Here is a 26,648-nt window from a genome sequence, read left to right on the forward strand (position 1 = left end):
TGATAGTCTAAGCAAACAAACCTTTGAAACCTTCCATACTCTGCTTACAGACATTAAGAATCCATTACTCACAAAGTAAAAATTGTAATGTTTCAGCTAGATTTACCAACTTTGATCCTATTACCAACACAAGATTATTTCCCTTGCTTAATAGAAGTATATTGACTATTAGATTTCAGAAATGGTCATTTGGTGTCACTCTACTCTCAACCCCAAAATTATTAGCCTGGAAAATCATAGATATGGCATTATTACTTTGAGTGAGATTTTTTTTCACCTTGGTGTGATAATGCCTTTGTTAAATGAAAGAGCTGGCATAGTTGTAGGGGTGGTAAAAATTCAGATGAGGAATACTTAAAGTAAAAATATTAAATGCATCCTTTGACAGGTTTTCCTATAGCAAGGATGAGAGAGACTTTAGAAGCATAGCCAGGACTCTCCAATGAGGCTTCGAATGGTCTTGTTTGGTCTGCATTGAGCTAATTACCTGGCTATCTGCCAAAAAGCCCCTTTACCTTGTGCTATGTAGACTCTAATGTTAGATAATATCTCATTTTTAATGCTAAGAAGTGGCATTTGATGTTGTTACTAGTATTTGGTGGAAAGCAAGGGACAGGAGGTCAGAAACCGTTTCCTGGGAAGTGCTCTTAAACTGCTTCCTCTGCAGCAGAAAAGGTGAACAAAGAGAAATCCTGTAGCCAGCATCTCCTTATCCTTCATAAGAATAAAGAAAAAGGAAAAGATTTAACATAACCTGCTCAGTGGTAACCTCAACTTTACAGTTTCAGAACAGCATAATTTGGGTATCTTATATGAGTCTGTCATATCCAAGCGTTTCAAAAATAAAACAGGAACAGCTTTTAATGCAATCTGTGTTTACTAATATGAGCTAATAAAATCTCATAATATTACTTTGTATTGCATTAATGGGTCCTGCATTATAAGATATTAGTTAAATCACCCATTATTTCAGTATTCGATGGGTTATTCATAGCAGAGTATGAGAGATCTGGTGGGAAGAAATAGGGCGCAGAAGTACAAATGGACTTTTTAAAATAGGTTTTTATAAGAGCTTGGTGAAGAAAGGAGAGAAAGGGAGCAATAATACAAAGAGGGCATTTGATTATGGAAGACCTAAACCTTATAGGAGGGGAAGGAGAGCTTCTAGAATTGCTGTGATGACTTGCAGGCTGCTCCAGTAAGTAGACATATTCAGAGATGACGGTGGTTTGATTGATAAGAGTGCTGTACCCTGAACTTGACCCTCATTAAACCTTCTGCCTTCCCTTATCTCCTCAAGTCTAAACACATGCACTTAAGGACTGAGACTGTGTCAGATGGACAGTAAATATGTAATGGGGACTTTCCTCCAGGCTGTCTGACCAAGAGCCTGTACATTACACTGCCTCCTTATCATAGTGTTTTGAAAAAGACCAAAACATATAACTCTGTGCTAAAGCAGATACTGTTACTTACTAGAAGGGACTATGGACAGATGGAAGCAGAGATCAAATATTTATGAAAAACACCACGTGTTCTTGTACACCAAGAATGAGTATTAAGGCTAGACAAAGTGGATGGTCTGAAGTCTGGAGGTTGTCATCTACTTCGTGCATCAGTGTAATGAGAGATTATGGATTCTTGTGAGTGAGGTAAGCATATAGAATATTTGCGAAGAGTATGGATCTTGAAAAACCATTATTCTATGGTTTTAAATAGTGACTTCTCAAAATTATTGTTCCTTCAACAAGTATTAGTTGACTTTCTGTCATAAAATCTTTTCCAGTCATCTTTCTCCCTCCTTCCTACCTTTATTAGATTTTTTAAAAATTCAGTGTGTAATAATCTAGTACTGACTTTATTCATTTTGCTACTCATACCAACCCAGGTTTGGCCCTTGGCAAAGTAATGGAACCTCCCAAGGGGATCATGGGGACTCCCGATTTACAGCTAATCAGTCAGAAGCTCAGGTAACAATCTGAACAAGTGATTGGCATCTGAAGCTGGTAGGGGAGAGTCTTGTGGGACTGAGCATTTAACCTATGGGAGCTGACTAGACAGTGTCAGAACTGAGTTAAATTGTAGGACATCCAGCTGGTGTCCCGGAATTTCTTGGTGTTGGGGAAGAAAAACCCACATGTGGTGTCAGAAGTGTTGTGAGGACGGTAGTAGTATTGTGAGAGTAAAAAAGAAACACAGGGGAAGTTAGTTTTTCATACACAGAACTGTTTCTGAAACTTTGCAATTAAATATAAGGCAATGTTGCTACAATGATGCAATGAATACCTTGCACATTTTTTTCATATTAATGGAGATGTATTAATACCTAGGTGAATACCTAGGGTTTGATGGACAAAAGTAAGTGCAAATGTAGTTCTATTAGATATTAGATATTACCAAATTCCATTCTGTAGGAATTTCCACCAGTAATATACTAGAGTGTCTGTTTCTCCACAACCTCAACACAATAATATGTGCTCAACATTCAAATTTTTGCCAAAGCAATAGGTAAAACTGGCATCTTAGTGGTTTTAATTTGAATTTCTTTTATTGTGAGTAAAGTTGGAAATATTTCCATATGTTTACAGGCTATTTTTATATCATTTTTTGTTAATTTCCTATTTTCTCAATTTGTAAAAAGTTCTTTATATATTAGGAATATTAGCCTTCGATGTGTGACATACATTGTAAATGTTTTCTCCCAGTTTGCCATTTGTATTTTGCCTCTGATGATTTTTGTCATGCCCCAAATTTTTTTTTAGATATTTAAATTTAGCAATATTGAACTGGATTTTGAGTTATAGTTAGAAAGCTTTTTCTTTCTCATCAGGTTCTAAAGAAATTCACCTACTTTTTCTACACGTATGGTTTTATTTTTATACTTAGACCTTCTATGCTTTCAGAGTTTATTTTTGTGTATGGTGTGAGGCATAAATCCAATTTTATCTTTATACAAATGGCTGTCCATTTGTCACAACAGCATTTATTAAAACATCCATCTTTGTCCCTGATGATCTGATAATTTTTAATATAGTACTAGATATATAAAAAAGTCACGTTTCATTATCAATAGCTCCTTTATGCCAGCTGCTATTGCTATATTAATATTCCCAAACACAGTTGTTATTATATAACATTTACCCTATCCTAAATAAGAGCACCCAAACAACCAATATGTGACAGTTTTTAAATTAAGTATGAAAGTATAAAGTTTAAATTAAGTATGAAAGCAGCTTACTGCTGCTTCTTGCAATATGGCAGACAAGGTACTCTGAAAAAACTCTATTTAAGACATGTAGAAATTCTGGATAAGAGTCAATAACCAACACTGATAATGCATTTCTAGGCTTAAAAGAAAATAAGTTAAACCAAAATGAAGAGAAAACTGAAATCTGATCAGGAAACAGGATGGGAAGCAGGAGTTGAGTTATTTGTCAATATCAGGAAATAAACTGCTATGACCTTTAGCCCATATAAGGCAGGAAAACTAAACTAGGATCCCAGAAAAAGCCAGATCTCTTAATAGTATTCCCTTAAAGAAAGGGTAGAATTTTAAAAAATCTATCTTGTGGCTCACAGGGAAATCTTGGGCCAGCCAATCCCACTTCTTACAATATAGTCTCAAGAAATGCTTGTATTGCATACATGTGCCAGGAGACATGTACAAACATAAAAATAAGTCAAATATCTAAGACTTTTAAAAAATTGTGATGAACTCATTTAATAGAAAAATACAGCATTAGAAATGAATACTCTACCCCAATATCAACACAGATGAAACTCACAAACAATGTTGAGCAAAAGAGTAAGTAAGATACATGTTTTCAATTTAAAATACGTGTAAAGGATGCATCTTATCTAGGCATGTCTACATAAGTGGTATACTATGAAGATGTTCAAAGAAATGATAAATACAAAACTCTGCTTGTGTTCAAACTCTGGAAGTGGAGAAGAAAGTGAGTGTAATGAGTGCATGGAGGGCTTCAAAGTGTTAATAATGTTTTATTTCTCAAGCCGGGTGTTATTTTATTAACATCTGTTTATATCGTATATTCAGTTCATTTATTTACCCTACAAAGATTTGTCAATCACCTACTATGTGGCAGATGTCATTCAAGGCAGCTGGCGAACAAAACAGATGAAAAATTGTGGCTTTGGTGGAGTTTGTGTTCTAGAAGAGGAATACAAAAATAAATTTTAAAATACTATAAGTAAAAAACTATATAGTATGTAAGAGGAAAACGAATAGCAACATAAGTTGTGTTGGTAGTACAGGTGGTAGAAGGAAGTTTTATTCGGCATAATGTAGGGTGGGAGGTCTCACTGAGGTGGCATTTGAGCAAAGACTTAAAGAAAATGAGGGAGGATAAGATATTTCGAAAGAAGAGCATTTTAGCAGGTACAACAGCTAGTGCAAAGCCCTAAGGCTGGAGCATGCCTAGAGTGTTCATGGATTAGCAAAGATGCCAACATTGTTGGAGCAGAGTGAATAGAAGAGAAAGTAGCAGAAAATGAGGTCAGAATTGTAAAGGGTGGTGGTTAGAGATATTCTAGGGCCTTGACGGCAAGTGTAAAGGTTTTGACTTTTGCTCTGAGTGAAAATGGGGAGTTAATACAAAACTATGAGCAGAGAAATGACTATTTTTTCTTCTAGTCTTATTGAGATATAATTGACATACAACACTGTATAAGTTTAAGGTATATAACGATTTGACTTACATACATCATGGAATGATTACTACAATAGATTTAGTGAACATCCATAATCTCATATAGGTACAACATTAAAGAAATAAAAAAATATTTTTCCTTGTGATGAGACCCCTTAGGATTTGCTCTCTTAACAACTTTCACATATACCACACAGCCGTGTTAGTTATTTTTATCATGTTGTACATTATATCCCTAGTACTTATTTATCTTTTAATTGGAAGTTTGCACCTTTTGACTACCTTCATCCAATTCCTCTTGCCCCAATTCCAAGCTGACATTTTTTTTTAAATTTCCTTTTTAAAATATCAGTCCCCTGAGGTGTGAAGAATAGACTGCAAGGGGACAAGGATATAAGTGAGATAACCAGTTAAAAGGCCACTGCAATAATCAAGGCAAGAGATGATGGTGATCTGAACCAAGATAGTAGTACAAGAGCTAGTGAGAAGTAGTCAGATTCTGCTCTGAATTTAGAGACAACAGGATTTCCGGATGGACAGAACATAAAATATGAGAGGGAAAAAAAAGAGTCTAGGAAAACTCCAAAGTGTTGGGCCTGGGCAAAAAGAATAGAGTTATCATTATCAAGTTAGCACTTCTTTTTCCTTGTAGTATTCTTTTGTAACTTACATATTTTTTAATAAATAGTATTATCCATACATATTATACTAGAAATTAATATTCCCTTCAATATATGTCTTGGAGATCTTTCTGACTCATTACGTATAGGTCTAACATGTTCTTTTTTGTGACTGAAAAACATTCTTGGAGATTCTAGTATTCACATAGGTGATCCTTCCAACACCCTGGTCTCTCTATCCTACCACTTATTCCCATGGTCATACTTTAGACCTGTGCTGTCCAATATAGTAGTTATAAAAAAAAAAAGAATAGAGTTATTATGAACTGACTTAGGAAAGACTGTGAATTTGAACAATAGAAATGTATATTCTCACAGTTCTGGTGGATGGAAGTCTGAGATCCAGGTGTCAGCAGGTTTGGTTTCTTCTGAGGCATCTCAGGCTTGCTCTATTCTCTTTGTGTGTTCACATGGTCCTTCTTCTTTGCACACATGTCTGGTGTCTCTCTGTGTATCCTAATCTCCTCTTCTTATAAGGACAACAGTCAGATTGGATTAGGGCCAACCCATAGGACCTCATTTTACCTTAATAACATTTTTAAAAGCCTTATCTTCAAATACAATCACATTCAGAAGTATCACATTCAGAATGTGAACAATCACATTCAGGTTAAGACTTCCACATCTGAATTGGCGTTGGGAGTCAGAGGGTCTGGGACACAACTGAGCCCATAACAGTGGGTAAGTAGGTTTGGGATGGAAGATTAAGTAGTGTAAGTAAGTACATGTTAATTTAAGATATTTTGGACATCTACATTAGAGGTGTTGAGTAGGCAGTGTGACACATGGGTCTAGAATTCAGAGAAGAGATAATAGCTAAAGATATAAGTTTTAGTGCCAGCAGTGAAGTTTAAAGCCATGAGACTTGATGAGATCATCAAGGGAGTAAGTTTAAGCAGAGAAGAAAAAGAGGACCAAGGTTGGAGCCACTGGGCTCCCTAAAAGTAAGTAATTGACAATAAGCAAGAGCTATCAAAGGAAACTGACAAAAAACTCTAAGAAGAAGATTCAATAAGCCATGAAAAACAAGGCAAAAGTAGCAAGAAAGAGGGAATGATGCAGTAAATATTACTGAGGGGTCAAATAAGATAAGGTCTAAGAATTGGTCAATGAATTTGTCAGTATGAAGGTCATTGGTGAAATTGTTAAGTGTTACATTGGTGAAGGACAGAAACCTGAGTGGAATGGGCTTAAGAGAGAATAAAACCAGAGAACCTGAAGTCAGAGTAAAGATAATTGTTTCAAGAAATTTTGTCTTAAAGGCGAACAGAGGAAAAGGGGAATGGCTGATGAGGAATATGGGGTCAAGGGAAACTTATTTTTAAGATGGAAGAATAATGGTGATGAGAAAGATCCCATAGATGGGAGAAAACTGATGATGGAGAGAATTGATAGAGCAATTTCCTCAAGAGAATGAGCAAAACTGTGATCTGCTAGAGGGATTATCTTTAGATGGAAGGAGTAAAAACAATAACAGGCTTATATACATTATGTATAAATTATATATACCATGTATATAATGTACTGTATAACATATATATAATGCACTTATATATCATATATTATTTGCATATATATAAAGTATTTCAGGCTTAAGTCTCACTTAACTTTAAGAGTTAATATTTTGCCTGCCTCTCCCCCTGTTCCATTCTTCTGGAAAATGCCCACTCATACTAGGTGGGTGCTTCTGTAGAGGAATGTGGGCTGCTCATTGCTCAGTGGGACGAATATATGATTCACAACAGTTTATAGTAAATGGTTTAGGTATAGTCATGTGACCACTCAGTGTCCTTCCCTGAATTTTTCAAATAAGAGCTGAGGAAATGTTCTTCTTTCCCCTTTGATCTCAGTATTGCAAGGCTGTGAGCTTGAAACTTCCTGCCATATGGACAAGCTGTCCTAGAGAATAAAGCCCATAATGAGACAAACAAAGAGAGGATGCAGAGAATAATTTATTCCTGACATTGTTTGCGTCCAGGGTTCTGGTTGTCATTAAGGTCATCTCTACAGAGTCCTTCCCAGTAAACTGAATTGTGAATATCTTTTTTAGGTGAAGCTAAAAGAGGATAGTCAAGGTATTCAGGGACCTCCAGAGCTGATACAAATCATGCTTCTGGTCTTTTCTTTCTACCATAACATTTGTTCTTTGGGTTTCATCTGCACTAAATTGTAATTGCAATCAAACTTAACTTTTCCTCATCTCTCACACCTCACATCTTAATAATCAGCTAATTCTTCAGCCTCCACAATCAGTCTTTCCTGAGTCAGAGCCTCACCTCTGCCATTTTAATCCAAGCCACTTCCATGTCTCACCTTGTTGAATGAACAAATAATTCTTGATTCCTGACTTTTTTCTAGGTTTGCTCATTCTGTTTCCTCTACCAGGGGTTTGCCATCTACACAGCCAATACTGTCCCCTGTACTATGTAGGGTCCTGATCCCTCCAACCTAAAGTGACTTTTCCCTCATTAAAACTCCTTATCTCTCTTATGTGACTCCTTTCATTTTTGCTTTGCCTATAGTTATTTGGGACCTCTTATAAGATGATAATCACATTGAGAGCAGTTTGAGTCAACACTGTTTATCTACAACCCCTTGTATATACTATGTTCTCAACAAGTATATATTACGCTAAGTTATTAAAAATTAACCTAGTATGTTTTTGCCATTTAAGAAAACTGTATTTGACTGGGGGAAATATTAAGCAATATAGGTTATGATATACTCTACTACTACTTACAAAGTGAATTTTGATAAATTTTAAGATTAGTAACAATGGGTGGTGAAAAGATGAGACTTTACGCCTCTTGGTATCCTTTGTTTCCATTATTTTATGTTCCCTTTTTCACTCTAAACTTTGTTTAAGACTGAGAAAATTGATCTGCAGACCGGGAGACCGGAGCGCTGTGCCTGGCGAGAGGACGGTCGTCCGCGTGTTCACCGCCTCCTCCTCGGGCTTCGTGGCGATAAAGAAGCAGCAGCAGGATGTGGTTAGATTTCTGGAAGCCAACAAGATAAAGTCTGAGGAGGTGGACGTCACGATGTCAGAAGAGCAGAGGCAGTGGATGTACAAAAACATCCCCCCGGAAGAGGAGCCTGTTCAGGGCAACCCTCTGCCACCTCAGATATTTAATGGGGACCGATACTGTGCAGATTATGACAGTTTATTTGAATCCAAGGAAAGCAACACAGTCTTTTCATTCTTAGGCCTGAAATCACAGTTGGCATCAAAGGAAGAACCTTAGTGAAGACAAGTGGAAGAGGACGGAGATGCATTTTGCAGCACCCCTGGTACTCAGCACACACCTGCTTACCTAATGCATCAGTGTGACAGAAGCCACATGCATTATCAGTAACTTTGCTTGCCATGGAAAAGGTGTTTGGGGAACATCAGACATGGTCTGATGGGATTGCATGAGTGCTTTAAACCAAATCAGGACCATGGTGGGGTTTTTTTCTTGTTTTCAGAATTGCCTGCAGTTGCCTCACTCACCCGGAGGTACTGTCACCTGTTACAGGTGTGCTTCCTGAATAACTGAGTGATAAGCAGGTGGCACCATCAGAGAGAAGGTACTGGATCTGCCCTGGGTTGTAGTTGATGCCAGGATTGCTGAGACCTGCTTCTCTTCAGGCTGCCAAGGTGGTATCTTTGAAATTAGTCTGCCAGGCTATTAGAATATTTTGATCAGAAAGAAAAAAAGCAATGTTGGTTGACAAAGGGCTAAAGATCTTTGCTGCAGATTCATGAACATCACTATTCCAGTGCTTGTCATAACTGAAGAAAAAGTTAGATGTTCTAGCCTCCTTTTGGTAATGGAAATTCTTACCCCCATAAATCCTCCAAGCCTCTACAGATGTTTCCAGAAATCACTGTTGCAGCAGTGTGTGATCAGAACCGAGTGACAGGGATGAAAAGAATTGCTCTTTTAAAAAATACATGCTTCTTTATCACTTACAAAGGAAAAGTTCAACCTAATGTGTAAGATTGCTTAAAAGATATATTTAAAGAGGTGCACTGACAATTAATTTATAGAGACATAATCTGACTCGTACCTGAAAGCATTTCAGCTTTAGCAACTTTAGCAACTTATTTATGCGTAAGTGCACATATATTTTTAAACGCAGCTCCCCTAACTAATAGCTGCTTATATATTTTGCGAAGGGATCATATTTTTCGAGAAAGGAAGATCTCGGTTAAATATATTTTGTGAACCCTTGATGAGGCAAATTAAAAGACACTAATATTGCTGCACAATTTAATTTTTTTCCTGTGTTACTTTTCATTGGTCCTCTGACTCTGCCAGCTCATATCTCTGGCCAATGCACAGTCCCGGATTTTCAGAGTAACATAGATACGCGTTTTCATTCCATATATGAACACCAGTGATATTTCAGAACAGAGTACATACCAGAAAGGGGCTGTCAGAGACTCACTCTGAATTGTACTTGGCATGTGAAATCTCTCCTTCCTTTGGAGTTGTTGCTGATAAACACTGAACCTGTCGACTTCATTAGGGCAAAGGCTCCTTTTCTGCATCCTTGTCCCTGCTCACAGTTTTAGAGTTTCTAGTTGCCAAACTTGGGAATAGTCTTGAATAGGATAAATTCAGAGGGTTACCTAAGATATTCTGCTATTCCCAGCATCCTGATGGTGAACCTGCCCTTTAGATTCTGAGCAGGAAGTTTGTAAGAAATGGAAAGAACAAGAATTTAGGCCCTGTCACCTGTGTTCTCTCCCTCCTATTCTAAAGCTAACATCCCAGGACTGACACCCCAGCCTGAGATTTGCATCCCAGGACTACAGCCAGAAGAAAAGCATGCCACTGATTCCTATATGACTGGAACAGATACATAATCCACAATTTTCTCTCCCACGAAAGCTGCTGTAAAATCATGGTTATAACTGCTTAGTTGGCATTAAATACGATCCAGGTCAAATTCCACTTGATAAATCCCAGGGACTATCCAGGAAATTTTTTTTGAACTGGATATTGTGTTAAAGTCTAAGAAGACTTAGAATTTCTTAAGATACAGCAATTTTTAAAAAGTTAATGTTGCAACGGTCTAACTTACATTTTGTCTACTCTTGCCCGTGAGTACCAAGAAGCAACTTGGTAAGATTGAGTCTTGGGGTTGTAGGATCAATACAATACTTGCTAGACCAAGAAAGCTACTCAGAATTGTTTGTCTCAAAACTTCTGAATTACTCTGGTTGTAGTAGGCCCAGTATGGCTGTCCTAAACAGACTAGATGAATAGGAGTGCTAAATTATTTACCACAGTTACAGATCATCTACCCCACCCCACATTTTCTTTCTTTCTTTCTTTCTTTTTTTTTCTGGAGCAGCAAAGAAATAGGAGAGACCAGCTTCAACTGGTATTGTACTTGTTATGAGCGAGCTAGAAGCACATTGTGTGGCATTTCCCTCAGTACCCAGGCTCTGCAGAGTCCTAAGGTATTGCCCTCTGGGACCACACCATGTTCAGAGAATACTGTGTCCTTACGTGTGTTTTACCAGCTGAATTCCAAACATGTAATGGTTTTCTTCATCCCTTCTTTAACTAGCTACCTTTAGATCTGGAGAATCACAGTCTTAAAAATCTAGGAAAGAAGTGGATGGGAATTGCAGACATAGGTGTAATATCAAGAGCATTTTAAGACAGAATTTTTATTTCCTATACTAGGCTTGTTGGGGCAAAGAAAATGTGCTGCTAAAAATCAAATTATGCCATTTTAAAATGAGATAAAATACAGAATGCCATCCTGCTAGGTATATGCAGACCAGAAGAAAATTTAGTTGGGGAAGTACTTGTTTTTCCAGATTCTGGTATTCTATTAAAATCAAAGAGGAGAAAAGGAAGATTTTTTTTTTCTCTCAGGCTCTAATATATTTTAGATTTGTTTCTGTTTTATAGATTTATTCAACACTCCCACATAGATGTTTTTATATTACATGAATTTAATAATGAACTAAACTTACTTTTGTCCTCTGTTGTTGAAAGGTACCAAAGCCTCTTTCTGGTTTGTTTTGTTTTGTTTTTTAATTTGATTTTGCTGTATAGGGTTTTGCTTTTTCTAGAAATGCTTTTCATGTAACATCTTTTCTAAAGTGTCAGAGCCCATTTTGATCTGCAAAATTATTGTTTTTAGATTTCGGTTTGTATGCATTTGTCTCTAAAGGCATTGGTGAAATCTCAGATTTTATATTCAGCATTAAAGAGGAATAAATTCCAGGAAAAAAAAAAAGACGGAGAAAATTGAGCAATAATGCAGGAAAAGAATGTGGAAATGTGGCATTTCAGAAAACAACATGGATATGCCATTATTCTTGGACTGCAATATTTTGTTCCATGGAAAAATATCCTGACCTCAGTTCAAGATAGCCTTCATGAACAGAAACACATCAGTTGATACCTCCATATAATTGTTGACTTAGCAGCTGCCGTCCTTGCTTTATAAATATTGTCTCATTTTCAAAACTTATTTGCTTAAATAAAAGCTGCTGCTATGAGGCTTATAGGCTAATTATGCCTATTCACAAAATAATGTTTTAAATTTGTTGCTAAAAATTTCTGGATCTAGTAGCAAAATTATTGTAACATAAAAAATGCTATTTACCATTTGTAGTTAAGAGCTGATAGAGACCTGATTCACTGTGGGATGGACCACGCAAGGGTATGAATACCAGGAGGCAAGGGTGATTGGGGGTCATCTTAGAGGCGGCTGTCGCAGTATATTATGCAAATTTGAGAAACAATACTGTTTGTGAATAGTTTTGGGAGTCTTCAGGGCCCCTAGTATTCTCCATGGCCCCTGAATACCCTGAAGACAATGAAGAACAATTTGTCATTCTTGTGGGAAACATGGAATTAGTAGGCTGTGATCCTCGTGGCTCCTGAGCAAATGTCCCCAAGATCTGTGCGTCCTTTTCCCAGAATGTTTACATATTGCAATAAGGAAGGAGAATACTTAATGTCTACATATTCCCTGTTAGAAGTTCTTCTTTGTTTAGAAACTATGCTCAACTGCTTTCTACATTTCAAGTAAAGAAATTGTCAAGAAAGTAAAAAAAAAAAAAAAAGGAGCAGATAGAGATAGCCCACGGCCTCATCAATACTCTTACACATTGAACAACTTACATCTCTTCTTTTAATACCACATTTTGTCAAACACATCAACATGAAATGACAGAGATTAAACATCTTATGACTGTGTAAGTAAAACCATCATGTTAGCATTAACATTCATACCAAACATTAGAACATCCTAAACTGAAGAGAATTCTAGCCCATGATCACCCATTCTAAAAATTTGAGTTTACAGATGGTGAACCTAAATAATAAAATGTATTATCCTATTAACCTATACTAAGAAACCCCCATTGCATGCAAAAGCTAATAGTTTGTCGCAGCTACAAAAATAAAAAGCAGCACCATCAGACTAATAATGCCATATGATCTGCCATGTAATGAAAATACCAAATGTTATATTCCTGAAAAAAATGGGAATTTTTTTCTCTGGCTACGGAATGTTATGTTCCCTTTGGATTATCTTCTGTGGGCCCATTTTTACCCTGAGATAATAAAAGCTTTGTATGAGTAACCTAGGATAGACTACGGTCTTTTGAAACTAACTTTTTCTTACTGCCAAATAAATCTCTTTTAAATATGTTCTCTGTGAGGCAATCATGACATCCATTGGCCAACTGGATCTGGGGTTATGCCTGGATACTTTCCACATTGCACGTGGTTGTCAATTTGAATTGTGTATCAACTACCCATCATATCTGGCACATCTGTACTTAACATTGGCATTAATTTTACCCTATTGTTCTAATTGCAGTACTTTGATGTAATGACACCATTCAATTCACAGATGGTACTGGTGGGGGGTTTTCCCAAAAAAATATAATGTAATTTTAATTTGGAATGTGAGAATGCCAAAAATAAGAGCTTCATTGATTAAGTTATCCGAGCCTGCTAAACATTTGAACATTTGAAGTACATCGGAAAAACTGGGAGAGAGAACAGCAGGTTTCAGTACCAACCTACTGCAAATGTTTTGTTTTTTGATTATAGTCTCTGGGGCTCATAAGACTTATCTGTCCACAAACTAACTTTGACATACTTAGGAAAAGCAAAAAAATAAAATCTATATTTTCAAAAAAATAAACTCCTTTTTTTAAAGGTGAAATCATTTGGTGAATTGAGAGGTCTGAAATTTGAAAAGTAATCATTTAATTTAAATGAATAAATTTTAAAACTACTTAAAAGATCATCACAGATCTGATGTCCATATATATATATACATATATATACATATATGGATATTCCTGTGACATCATGAAATAAAGCCTATTACAATTTTTTTTTGTTTGTTTTGTTTTTTTTCGGTACGCAGGCCTCGCACCACTGTGGCCTCTCCTGTTGCGAAGCACAGGCTCCGGACGCGCAGGCTCAGCGGCCATGGCTCACGGGCCCAGCCGCTCTGCAGCATGTGGGATCTTCCTGGACCGGGGCACGAACCCGCGTCGCCTGCATCGGCAGGCGGACTCTCAACCACTGTGCCACCAGGGAAGCCCTACAATTTGTATTTTATAGAATCAAATCAGGGGAAAATTGAGCAACTTTCCAAAGGTCACAGCATCCCTCATTGATGGAGGAATGACTAGAATACAGATCTCTACTTCTCATTTAAAACTATTTTATGACACATTACCCATTTTGTTGAGTCAAAAACTGCTACCATGTTGTTTCAACAGGAAATTGACTACGGGGTGGCAAAGTGTGCAAAGGCAGGACTATTATACTTGGCTTTGGACAGGGGCGGGAAGTGGGAGGGACGTTAACTGTATGAACAACTCATTTGAGTAATTTACCTAGAAATAAAAACAGAACCTGGAGGAAGTCATGAAGGGAATGAGAAGCATCTGACAGCAGTGTGAGTGAACATCCAAAAGGCCTACGCCACTAATCATCCACGTACTTTAATAAAAGCAGGAAGTCAGGAGCTGAGAAAATTCTAACATTGCTGGGTATGTCTGATGAAGTGATAGGATGGACTCATTGATTTTTTTTTTCAGTAGACTTTTATGGGACCAAAGGATTCCCAAGGAAGAGCTCCAAAGTTCTCCCCACTTCTGTGTGAAAGACAGAGTGACTTCAGTTCAGTGATCAGCTAGGAAGTGCTGTTATTTGGCCCCATAAATATTGACAGAATTGGAAGCCCCATAGCTTGAAGTTTGAGTTTTACTTCATTATAAAATTCATGGGCTGGTATGTCTTTGGGATACTTGTTTTAAATATGCAACATTCTTAGGGCAGTGGTTTCCCTACACCCTGGCCCCTGCCAGTGGTCAGAGGAAGCCCCAGCCCGTTAAAATTGCCAACTTTTGTTACTTAGCATAAAGGATGTGTGAACACTGTATTAGGTCATGATAGGAGGCTGGCCCGGGAGGCTGTAGATTCATTAAATAGTAACGGCTCACTTTGAACATACTTTTGGAATTTTCACCTGCATCTCTCACCATCCTCTTTCCTCCAAGGCCCTCCCATTGTTGACATAAGCTGTAGTTATTTATTTAAATGGCATCTACCATGTAAAAAGTTGTACTAAGTTCTGTTTCCATCTCTGTGTTCATTGTGGAATTTCAACATCTCCAAATTTATATCACCCTTATCTGCAGTGATCAGTATTAAAATGTTAGACTACACATGATTTTTCTGAATTACCAGTAAATTAGGTATCATGAAGTCAATTAGAAGCCTCACTTGGGAAAGCACAAATCCTACTTCATGGTGGCTTTTCAAATCTTTAAGCATTCTTATATGCACTGGGGTCCATGGAGAGCTAATTCTGGAAAGTGTGTGTGTACCAAGAACCTTGGAACTCAGCCTCCAAGGTTGTGACTCCCAGTTGTGAAAGGTTGTGACTCCCAGCTCAGTGCTTTGATATACTGCACAGAATCATGGGAAGAAGGCCATGAAAGAAGTCCTGATAGCATAAAGCTCACTCTCCTCTTAGCCAATAAGGAGGCATCTTCAATTTAGACATGCAACCTTTCTGAGTAAGTAAACAGTATTACGGAGCCACTTCACACTTCTATTTTTCACCACTTTTTCTTTTAATCATCATCTAGAAGTGATTTCTCTTCCACGGATTCCCTACCATCCCTCCATTCCATTTTGGTTTATCTGTTTCTATATCCCTATTACCATAATTTTCTAAAAAGTTTTTCTCTCCAGGTATATATTTTTATTTTACATATATGCCTGTATGTATGCGTATATACAAACTTCCTCACGTATTGCCAAAAGTAATTGTGTTCTAATTAATTTTGGAGGCTCGTGCAGCTGTTGATTGAAGTGGCCATTACAAGATGATTTAGCATGTAATTTTAGAATCACATACTGCAAGTTTGAAAAGATCTACACCTGTGTTTACCTGTGTACTAGAACTGGTTCTAGGGAAATCCAGATGAGACCCAGGTGCCCAACCCACTTTGTTGCAATATTTACATTTTTCAGTAAATATGTTTATGCCTCACATTTCTTGTTACACAGCCCTAATTATGATGAACAGCATTTCTATACCTCTCTCTGGGAAGTGGAATTCCTTTTCTTCGAGAAGTAGAAGTACAAAACTGACTTAGAGTCGTGCCAATTTTTCAAGCTTATTGGAATGAAGATTCCAGAGCATTGCTCTATCAGTGAGTCTCATCTTTTTTTTTTTTTTTTTTTTTTTTTTTTTTGCGGTACGCGGGCCTCTCACTGCTGTGGCCTCTCCCGTTGTGGAGCACAGGCTCCGCACGCGCAGGGTCAGCGGGCATGGCTCACGGGCCCAGTCGCTCCGCGGCATGTGGGATCTTCCCAGACCGGGGCACGAACCCGAGTCCCCTGCATTGGCAGGCGGACTCTCAACCACTGCGCCACCAGGGAGGCCCCAGTGAGTCTCATCTTAAGGCTGGTCTTTAGGTAACTAAAAGAGTAAAGCATCTTTCGCATAAAATCTGGGTGTAAGAGTAAAATAAATTATTAAGAGATTGGAGTGCAGAAGTTCAATGTATGATCAGATGAACTCAGAAACATTGTTACAGAGTGCACATGGCTTTTAAATTGACAATATGAAATATTTGCACTAAGTAACATTAATTTTTTTTTTTCTTGCAGCACTGAGGGTTTTAAATATGCTGCCTGCTGCCTTTCTTTTCACTTTATTCACTTGATATTCATTGTGATCAGAACTGAGAAATTCTGAAATGTGATCTTCCAGTTGAAAAGTTCTGGTTGTTAGGTTATTGGGTTTTAAAAATTCAGGCATGTTTTAATTAATTTTCTGAAATAAGGTCTAGACCATGACACTCAGAATATTCAAATTTTAAATGACCTAGGAATTTTCCAAGTAGCCTAAAATATGATTGCCAAACTAATATAAGTTTGATCTCATTGTCTTAATCATCCCGCTGACTCTTCTGTTGCTAAACCAAGAAATACTTTTTTCAGCTCTTCATATGCCCAGTTGTTCATTTTCACTGAACTTGGGGTTCCTTTGATCAAAATAAGTAGCAAGATGTGAATGTATTTTTAATAAGTCTGTGGAGTTGTTGATTAGCCTCAGCATTTTCTGGTAAATATGAACTGAAAATTCTTAATTTTTTTCTTAATTTTTTTTCTAAGTTTTTTTTCCTGAGTTTTTTTCTGAGTTCATAGTATTGACTTCTTAGCTTGTCTATACAGTAAGGATTTTTTCACACACAAGAGTACCTGTAAAACCACTTGATTCAGCATGCAATATTTTGAATGATCTGAAATCATCCACTGGGCTGATAATAAGATCATGTATCATTTCTCTGCCATCATTTGTAAGTGGTATTCATGTGCTGAGATTTAAGAAAATATTTCAACAATTTTACAGCCTCTACCGTGTGTGTGTGCTAATAATAACTGAACCTTGTCTATGGCCAATAAACTTCTTCATAGGAAACATATTTAACTATGTTAATTATAGTAGAAATGAATTAAGGCTACTCAAATAACTTCCTTTAACTTTCTTAATATACTAGAACAGTGGTGTTTCTCTAATAATGGTTAGCACAACATGAATGCAAAATATTCATTGTTTATTTTATTCCTTGCAAAATGAAACAAAACACAGTTTCCTGAAGTCACATCTTTTATGTTACTATTTCTTTATTTAAAAGATGTTGTGACATATAAATATGCAAAAAATTTGATTAGATTCCTGTTTTGTCATAATGACCACTCATTGTCCTACATTTTGATATTTGGATTTCCATCAATCAAATATTCTGAAAAATACAAAGAGTGGTTCTTTCATATTTGGAATGCAATGTATGATATAAATCAATTAGAAAAAGATAAATACGTTTTAAATGAGACTCAACTGGCTTTAATTAGTGTCCTGAAGAAACAGAGAAAGAAACTACAATTTTTTGAGTGATTACTATGTTCTAGGGACTAAGCTAAGCATCTTACATCTTTCTACTCATTTGATCCTCATAACAGATCATATAATAATTCCTATTTTATAATTAGTGAAAATAAACTTTAGAGTATTTGGGAAAATTCTCACACATTTTCAAGTACATCCTTATAGAATTCCTGGAATATATGTATCTGTCTTTCAATTTTGAAATCACACTTAACTTTTGGGCAAAAATCACCTGCAAAATGTATAACAAATTTCCCATATACCTGATTTTAAGCTTCTCACACAAACATCGGTTACATCTATATGTCAAGGAACATCAAGCTAAATTAAAAATGAGTCAGCGTTTTTAGCATAATCACTAAGAGACTTCTTAATTAACCTGACAATTCTTTCGAAAATAGCGTTCACTTTTGCTTTATAAGTGAGAGTAGATTAAGCAATTTTTCTTCCACTGATTTTTTTACTGACTGTAGCTATTACAGTTTCACACAATCTGTGACTACTGCATCATGTACGCAAGCAAGGACTTGAAAAGTACTTCTTTGTATAAGTTCATCACTTCCATATGCAGTTGAGGTATGACCCAGATAATGCAAGCTTTTTTACAAATTGCCTGGATCACCCATGTTAAGCCACTCTTCTGTGTATTGGGTTTGATCTACTGTCAAAGACTCTGAGTGTGGAAATAGACCACAGGAATCAATTGAAAATGGGAGGAAAGACCTAGATAATTTCTAATGTCCTTCACCAATTTTAATTTATGGTAATTATTTAATGTCACCTTGAGAATAATTCCCTATGCAGACTCATAATTAAGACTATGTAACTAGAAATATCACAATATACAATATAAGAGGAAAATAAAAGCTACCAAGTATGGAACATCTACTATAAGACAGGCACTATCCTATTTGCCAGGGGTCGGCAATCTTTTTCTGAAAAGAGCCAAATAGTAAATATTTTAAGCACTGCAAGCTGCATGGCCTCTGTAACAACTACTCAACCCTGCCATTGTAGCATGAAAGCAGTGTTAGAATAAAAGCAAACGAAGGAGAATGGCTGTGTTCCAATAACGTTTTATTTATAAAAACCAGCAGTGGCTTGCATATGGCTGGGAAGCCATAGTTTGCTGACCCCTGTTTATACCATTGTCTGTAATCATTAGGGTAAACATCAGAGTTAAACAAGGTCCTACTGTATAGCACAGGGAACTATATTCAATATCCTGTAATAAACCATAATGGAAAAGAATATGAAAAAAGAATATATATGTATAACTGAATCACTTTGCTGTACACCGGAAACTAACACAACATTGTAAATCAGGTATACTTCAATAAAATAAACTTTTTAAAAAAGAATAAACATCAGGTAGGAACCAAGATGGCAGAGTAGAAGGACGTGCTCTCACTCCTTCTTATGAGAACACCAGAATCACAAATATATGCTGTACAATCATCAACAGGAAGACACTGGAACTCACCAAAAAAGATACCCCATATCCAAAGACAAAGGAGAAGACACGAGACGGGGGGGGGGGCGCAATCACAGTAAAATCAAATCTCATAACTGCTGGGTGAGTGACTCACAGACTGGAGAACACTTATAACACAGAAGTCCACCCACTGGAGTGAAGGTTCTGAGCCCCACGTCAGGCTTCCCAACCTGGGGTTCCGGCAATGGGAGGAGGAATTCCTAGAGAATCAAACTTTGAAGGCTAGTGGGATTTGATTGCAGGACTCTGACAGGACTGGGGGAAACAGAGACTCCACTCTTGGAGGACACACACAAAGTAGTGTGTGCATTGGGACCCAGGTAAAGGAGCACTGACACCAGCGAAGACTGAACCAGACCTACCTACTAGTGCTGGAGGGTCTCCTGCAGAGGCGGGTGGTGGCTCTGTCTCACCATGGGGACAAGGAGACTGGGAGCAGAAGTTCTGGGAAGTACTCCTTGGCATGAGCCCTCCCAGAGTCTGCCATTAGCCCCACCAAAGAGCCTGGGTAGGCTCAAGTGTTGGGTTGCCTCAGGCCAAACAACCAGCAGGGAGGGAACCCAGCTCCACCCATCAGAAGTCAAGCAAATTAAAGTTTTACTGAGCTCTGCCCACCAGAGCAACAGTCAGCTCTACCCACCACCAGTCCCTCCCATCAGACTTACACAAGGCTCTTAGACAGCCTCATCCACCAGAGGGCAGACAGCAGAAGCAAGAAGAACTACAATCCTGCAGCCTGTGGAACAAAAGCCATATTCACAAAAACATAGACAAGATGAAAAGGCAGAGGACTATGTACCAGATGAAGGAACACAATAAAACCCCAGAAAAACAACTAAATGAAGTGGAGATAGACACCCTTCCAGAAAAAGAATTCGGAATAATGATAGTGAAGATGATCCAGGACCTCGGAAAAAGAATGGAGGCAAAGATCGAGAAGATGCAAGAAATGTTTAACAAACACCTAGAAGAATTAAAGAACAGACAAACAGAGATGAACAATGCAGTAACTGAAATGAAAACTATACTAGAAGGAATCAATAGCAGAATAACTGAGGCAGAAGAATGGAAAAGTGACCTGGAAGACAGAATGCTGGAATTCACTGCTGTGGAACAGAATACAGAAAAAAGAATAAAAAACAATGAAGACAGTCTAAGAGACCTCTGGGATAACATTAATTGCAACAACATTCGCATTATATGTGTCCCAGAAGGAGAAGAAACAGAGAAAGGACCAGAGAAAATATTTGAAGAGATTATAGTCGAAAACTTCCCTAACATGGGAAAGGAGATAGCCACCTAAGTCCAGAGAGTCCCATACAGGATAAACCCAAGGAGAAACATGCCGAGACACATAGTAATCAAATTGACAAAAATTAAAGACAAAGAAAAATTATTTAAAGAAGCAACGGAAAAATGAAACATAACATACAAGGAAACTCCTATAAGGTTAACAGCTGCTTTCTCAGCAGAAACTCTACAAGCCAGAAAGGAGTGGCATGATATACTTAAAGTGATGAAAGGGAAGAACCTACAACCAACGTTACTCTACCCGGCAAGGATCTCATTCAGATTCGATGGAGAAATCAAAAGCTTTACAGACAAGCAAAAGCTAAGAGAATTCTGCACCACCAAACCAGCTTTTCAAAAATGCTAAAGGAACTTCTCGAGGCAGGAAACACAAGAGAAGGAAAAGACCTACAATAACAAACCCAAAACAATTAAGAAAATGGTAATAGGAACATATATATCGATAATTACCTTAAATGTAAATGGATTAAATGCTCCATCCAAAAGACACAGACTGGCTGAATGGATACAAAAACAAGATCCATATACATAATGTCTACAAGAGACCTACTTCAGACCTATGGACACATACAGACTGAAAGTGAGGGGATGGAGAAAGATATTCCATGCAAATGGAAATCAAAAGAAAGCTGGAGTAGCTATACTCATATCAGATAAAATAGACTTTAAAATAAAGAATATTACAAGAGACAAGGATGGACACTACATAATGATAAAGGGATCAATCCAAGAAGAAGATATAACAATTGTAAATATATATGCACCTAACATAGGAGCACCTCAATACATAAGGCAACTGCTAACAGCTATAAAAGAGGAAATTGACAGTAACGCAATAATAGTGGGGGACTTTAACACCCACTTACACCAATGCCCAGATCATCCAAAATGAATATAAATAAGGAAAGAGAAACTTTAAATGACACAATAGACCAGATAGATTTAATTGATATTTATAGGACATTCCACCGAAAAACAGCAGAATACACTTTCTTCTCAAGTGCGCACAGAACATTCTCCAGGATAGATCACATCTTGGGTCACAAATCAAGCCTCAGTAAATTTAAGAAAATTGAAATCATATCAAGCATCTTTTCTGTCCACAACGCTATGAGATTACAAATCAGTTACTGGGGAAAAAAAAGATAAAAACACAAACACATGAGGCTAAACAATACGTTACTACATAACCAAGGGATCACTGAAGAAATCAAAATATACCTAGAGACAAATGACAATGAAAACACAATGATCCAAAACCTATGGGATGCAGCAAAAGCAGTTCTAAGAGGGAAGTTTATAGCTATACAAGCCTACCTCAAGAAACAAGAAAAATCTCAAATAAACAATTTAACCTTACACCTAAAGGAACTAGAGAAAGAAGAACAAACCAAACCCAAATTTAGCAGAAGGAAAGAAATCATAAAGATCAGAGCAGAAATAAATGAAATAGAAAACAATAGCAAAAATCGAAGATCAAAACCAAAAGCTGGTTCTTTGAGAAGATAAACAAAATTGATAAACCATTACCCAGACTGGTCAAGAAAAAGAGGGAGAGGACTCAAATCAATAAAATGATAAATGAAAAAGGAGAAGTTACAACATACACTGCAGAGATACAAAGCATCCTAAGAGACTGCTACAAGCAACACTGTGCCAATAAAATGGAGAACCTGGAAGAAATGGAAAAATTCTTAGAAAGGTATAACCTTCCAAGACTGAACCAGGAAGAAATAGAAAATATGAACAGACCAATCACAAGCACTGAAATTGAAACTGTGATTAAAAATCTTCCAACAAACAAAAGTTCAGGACCAGATGGCCTCACAGGTAAATTCTATCAAACATTTGTAGAAGAGCTAACACCCATCCTTCTCAAACTCTTCCAAAAAATTGCAAAGGAAGGAATACTCCCATACTTATTCTATGAGGCCACCATCACCCTGTTACCAAAACCAGACAATGATACTCCAAAAAAAGAAAATTACAGACCAATATCACTGATGAATATAGTTGCAAAAATTCTCAACAAAATACTAGCAAACAGAATCCAACAACACATTAAAAGGATCATACACCATGATCAAGTGGTATCTATCCCAGAGATGCAAGGATTCTTCAATATACACAAATCAAACAATGTGATACATCATATCAACAAATTTATGAATAAAAACCATATGATCATCTTACTAGATACAGAAAAAGCTTTTGACAAAATTCAACACCTATTTATGAAAAAACTCTCCAGAAAGCAGGCATAGAGGGAACCTACCTCAACATACTAAAGGCCATATACGACAAACCCACAGCAAACATCATTCTCAATAGTGAAAAACTGAAAGCATTTCATCTAAGATCAGGAACAAAACGAGGATGTCCACTTTCACCACTATTATTCAACATGGTTTTGGAAGTCCTAGCCACATCAATCAGAGAAGAAAACTAAATAAAAGGAATACAAATTGGAAAAGAAGTAAAACTGTCACTCCTTGCAGATGACATGATACTATACATAGATTATCCTAAAGATGCCACCAGAAAACTACTAGAGCTAATCAATGAATTTGGTAAAGTTGCAAGGTACAAAATTAATGCACAGAAATTTCTTGCATTCCTATACACTAATGATGAAAACTCTGAAAGAGAAATTAAGAAAACACTCCCATTTACCATTGCGACAAAAAGAATAAAATATCTAGGAATAAACCTACCTAGGGAGACAAAAGACCTGTATGCAGAAAACTATAAGACACTGATGAACAGAATTAAATATGATACCAACAGATGGAGAGATATACCATGTTCTTGGATTAGAAGAATCAATATTGTGAAAATGACCATACTACCCAAGTAATCAACAGATTCAATGCAATCCCTATCAAATTACCAATGGTATTTTTTACAGAACTAGAACAAAAAATCTTAAAATTTTTATGGAGACACAAAAGATCCAGAATAGCCAAAGTAGTCTTGAGGGAAAAAAACGGAGCTGGAGGAATCATGCTCCCTAGTTTCAGACTAAACAAAAAAGCTACAGTAATCAAGACAATATGGTACTGGCACAAAAACAGAAACATAGATCAATGGAGCAAGATAGAAAGCTCAGAGATAAACCCACGCACCTATGGTCAACTAATCTATGACAAAGGAGGCAAGGATATACAATGGAGAAAAGACAGTCTCTTCAATAAGTGGTGCTGGGAAAACTGGACAGCTACATGTAAAAGAATGAAATTAGAACACTCCCTAACACCATACACAAAAATAAAGTCAAAATGGATTCGAGACCTAAATGTAAGACTGGACACTATAAAACTCTTAGAGGAAAACATATGAAGAACACTCTTTGACATAAATCACAGCAAGATCTTTTTTGATCCACCTCCTAGAGTAATGGAAATAAAAACAAAAAAAAAACAAATGGGACCTAATGGAACTTCAAAGCTTTTGCACAGCAAAGGAAACCATAAACAAGATGAAAAGACCACCCTCAGAATGGGAGAAAATATTTGCAAATGAGTCCACGGAAAAAGGATTAATCTCCAAATTATATAAACAGCTCATGCAGCTCAATACTAAAGAAACAAATAACCGAATCAAAAAATGGGCAGAAGACCTAAATAGACATTTCTCCAAAGAAGACATACAGATGACCAAGAAACCCATGAAAAGCTGCTCAATATCAATAATTGTTAGAGAAATGCAAATCAAAACTACAATGAGGTATCACCTCACACCAGTTAGAATGGGCATCATCAGAAAATCAACAAGCAACAAATGCTGGAGAGGGTGTCGAGAAAAGGGAACCCTCTTGCACTGTTGGTGGGAATGTAAATTGATACAGCCACTATGGAGAACAGTATGGAGGTTCCTTAAAAAACTAAAAATAGAATACCGTATGATCCAGCAATCCCACTACTGGTCATATACCCAGAGAAAACCATAATTCAAAAAGACACATGGCACCCCAATGTTCATTGCAGCACTACTTACAATAGCCAGGTCATGGGAACAACCTAAATGCCCATCGACAGATGAATGGATAAAGGAGTTGTGGTACATATATACAATGGAATATTACTCAGCCATAAAAAGGAACGAAATTGAGTCATTTGTTGAGACGTGGATGGATCTAGAGACTGTCATACAGAGTGAAGTAAGTCAGAAATAGAAAAACAAATATCGTACATTAACGCATGTATGCGGAACCTAGAAAAATTGAACTGGTTTGCAGGGGAGAAGTTGAGACACAGATGTAGAGAACAAACGTATGGACACCAAGGGGGGAAACCGCGGTGGGGTGGGGATGGTGGTGTGATGAATTGGGCGATTGGGATTGACATGTATACACTGATGTGTATAAAATGGATGACTAATAAGAACCTACAGTATAAAAAATTAATTAAATTAAATTTAAAAAGAAAAACATTAATACTAAACTTTCTTTGGTTTATTTTTTTGGAAATATGTTAATATAAATGTTTCAGACATTACATAAATTCCTAAAAATCTTATATGTTCTGGTATAATGTTATAAGTCATAATTCTAGTTATTTTTTTAAATGTATATCTCAGAAATAACTAAATTTCCTTGTCAATTACAGTATTATGAACTTTCATCAAATCTTTAACCATGGTCATTTTTAAGTCTTTTGTCATTTACAGACAGTTCTGGGTGTACTCTGATGCTTTTGCAAAAATGTTCCTATAAAAGGGTTTCATCTTCAAGGAATTCATGGAAAAGACTGACAAGTACAGGTTTCTGGCGATACTGCAGAACTGAATGAATAAGCATTTTCAGAACTCTAATGGAAAACTGATGAATTCATAAAAGTGCTAACAAAAGATCAAGATGAAAAAAAATTAATTACATGAGACTGAGTGAACTGATGAGGATGATTATACTTTTTTTGACTTTCTGTTTGAATTAAAAAAAAAAGAACAAACATCAAAGAAAGTATTGTTGAATTTATTCTCTAGATGAAGAAAATTGGATTCAAACAGATTTAGTATACATAAGATCTCATTGGAAACACAGAGCTGATCTCTAATAATTTAGTAAAATATATTTGATACAAAGACCTACTGAACAGTGTCAAAAGTACTAAGAAGCAAGCCATGGCACAGAGATACAACCCCAAGATTAGCAACAGAAGGAACTTGCTACCAACCAAAAGGAGGTCGTGCATTATCAGAACCCAGGAGCAGAACATCAGGGATCTCATTGGAAAGGGATGTCCAGATAGATCTGGGAAGAGATGTCACCACTTTGATGAGCCTGCAGCAGGAAGGTGAAGAGCTACTCTGGCATCCTTCTTCCTGTCCCCTAACCTCACCAGATTGGTTGTTCTCAGCTGGATTAGAGTTTTCATATTATCAGCCTTTTGTGGTACAGAGCAAAGCAGGGAATTGATCTCAGATCACACAAAAAGTTATAGGAACAAATAATAGTAACATTGTTAACAATGAAGATCTAAATCTGTCTCCTCCAACTTCTGTACACTTCCATGGACTCCAGTATAAACAGAGTTTGCCTCTTGTGTTTTCCTCTTTCCTTTTACATATGTAATGTTTCTTAGTACCTCAAAATATAACTCTTGAGATCTTTAGCTTCATTCTACAACACTCAATATAAAAAAGATCCTATTTCTGTGAAGAACTGAAACAGTGATGTTCATAGCCACAGTAAAGGTATTTCTGTTAATTTGCCAAATTTCACAATGTTGAAAAGAACTTGCTTACCAAAAAAATTAGCTGATTTTCTTTAAATTGTGTATTTAAAGATTCATATAAGATGCCTACTAGGATTGTCCCATTTTCATTTGATTATTTATTTGGTAAATTTTCATTCCTCCTAAATCTAGGCTCACAAGATTATTTGGGGGGTCAATAGTAAAATAGGCCTCACTAGATTGACTTAAAATAGAAGTCCATCACTTTGATTTAGGTATAATTAAAAATATGGAGTCAGAACTTAAAGTTTGAACTGTGAGCAATTACAGATGGAGAGACTGAGGTTCTCTGCGACTGGAATTCTGA

The 26,648-nt window shown here is 36.8% G+C and overlaps 1 protein-coding gene across 1 annotated transcript; it reads left to right on the forward strand.

Annotated features, from left to right (window-relative positions):
- The first annotated feature begins 1,929 nt into the window (after positions 1 to 1,929).
- Positions 1,930 to 8,595, forward strand: LOC132434249 (SH3 domain-binding glutamic acid-rich-like protein 2). The gene is made up of 2 exons (XM_060025943.1): positions 1,930 to 1,970; positions 8,217 to 8,595. Exons 1-2 carry the CDS (start codon positions 1,930 to 1,932, stop codon positions 8,593 to 8,595), a joined length of 420 nt encoding a protein of 139 aa, XP_059881926.1.
- Positions 8,596 to 26,648: the final 18,053 nt, after the last annotated feature.

This window comes from Delphinus delphis, chromosome 11, assembly GCF_949987515.2.
Source record: "Delphinus delphis chromosome 11, mDelDel1.2, whole genome shotgun sequence".
Classification (NCBI taxonomy): domain Eukaryota; kingdom Metazoa; phylum Chordata; class Mammalia; order Artiodactyla; family Delphinidae; genus Delphinus; species Delphinus delphis.

Excerpts from the sequence above, each read along its gene's own strand:
- LOC132434249 (XM_060025943.1), top strand. The coding sequence starts at position 1,930 with ATGGGGACTCCCGATTTACAGCTAATCAGTCAGAAGCTCAG. Across the intron at positions 1,971-8,216 it reads CTAATCAGTCAGAAGCTCAG|ACTGAGAAAATTGATCTGCA; the intron begins GTAACAATCTGA and ends ACTTTGTTTAAG.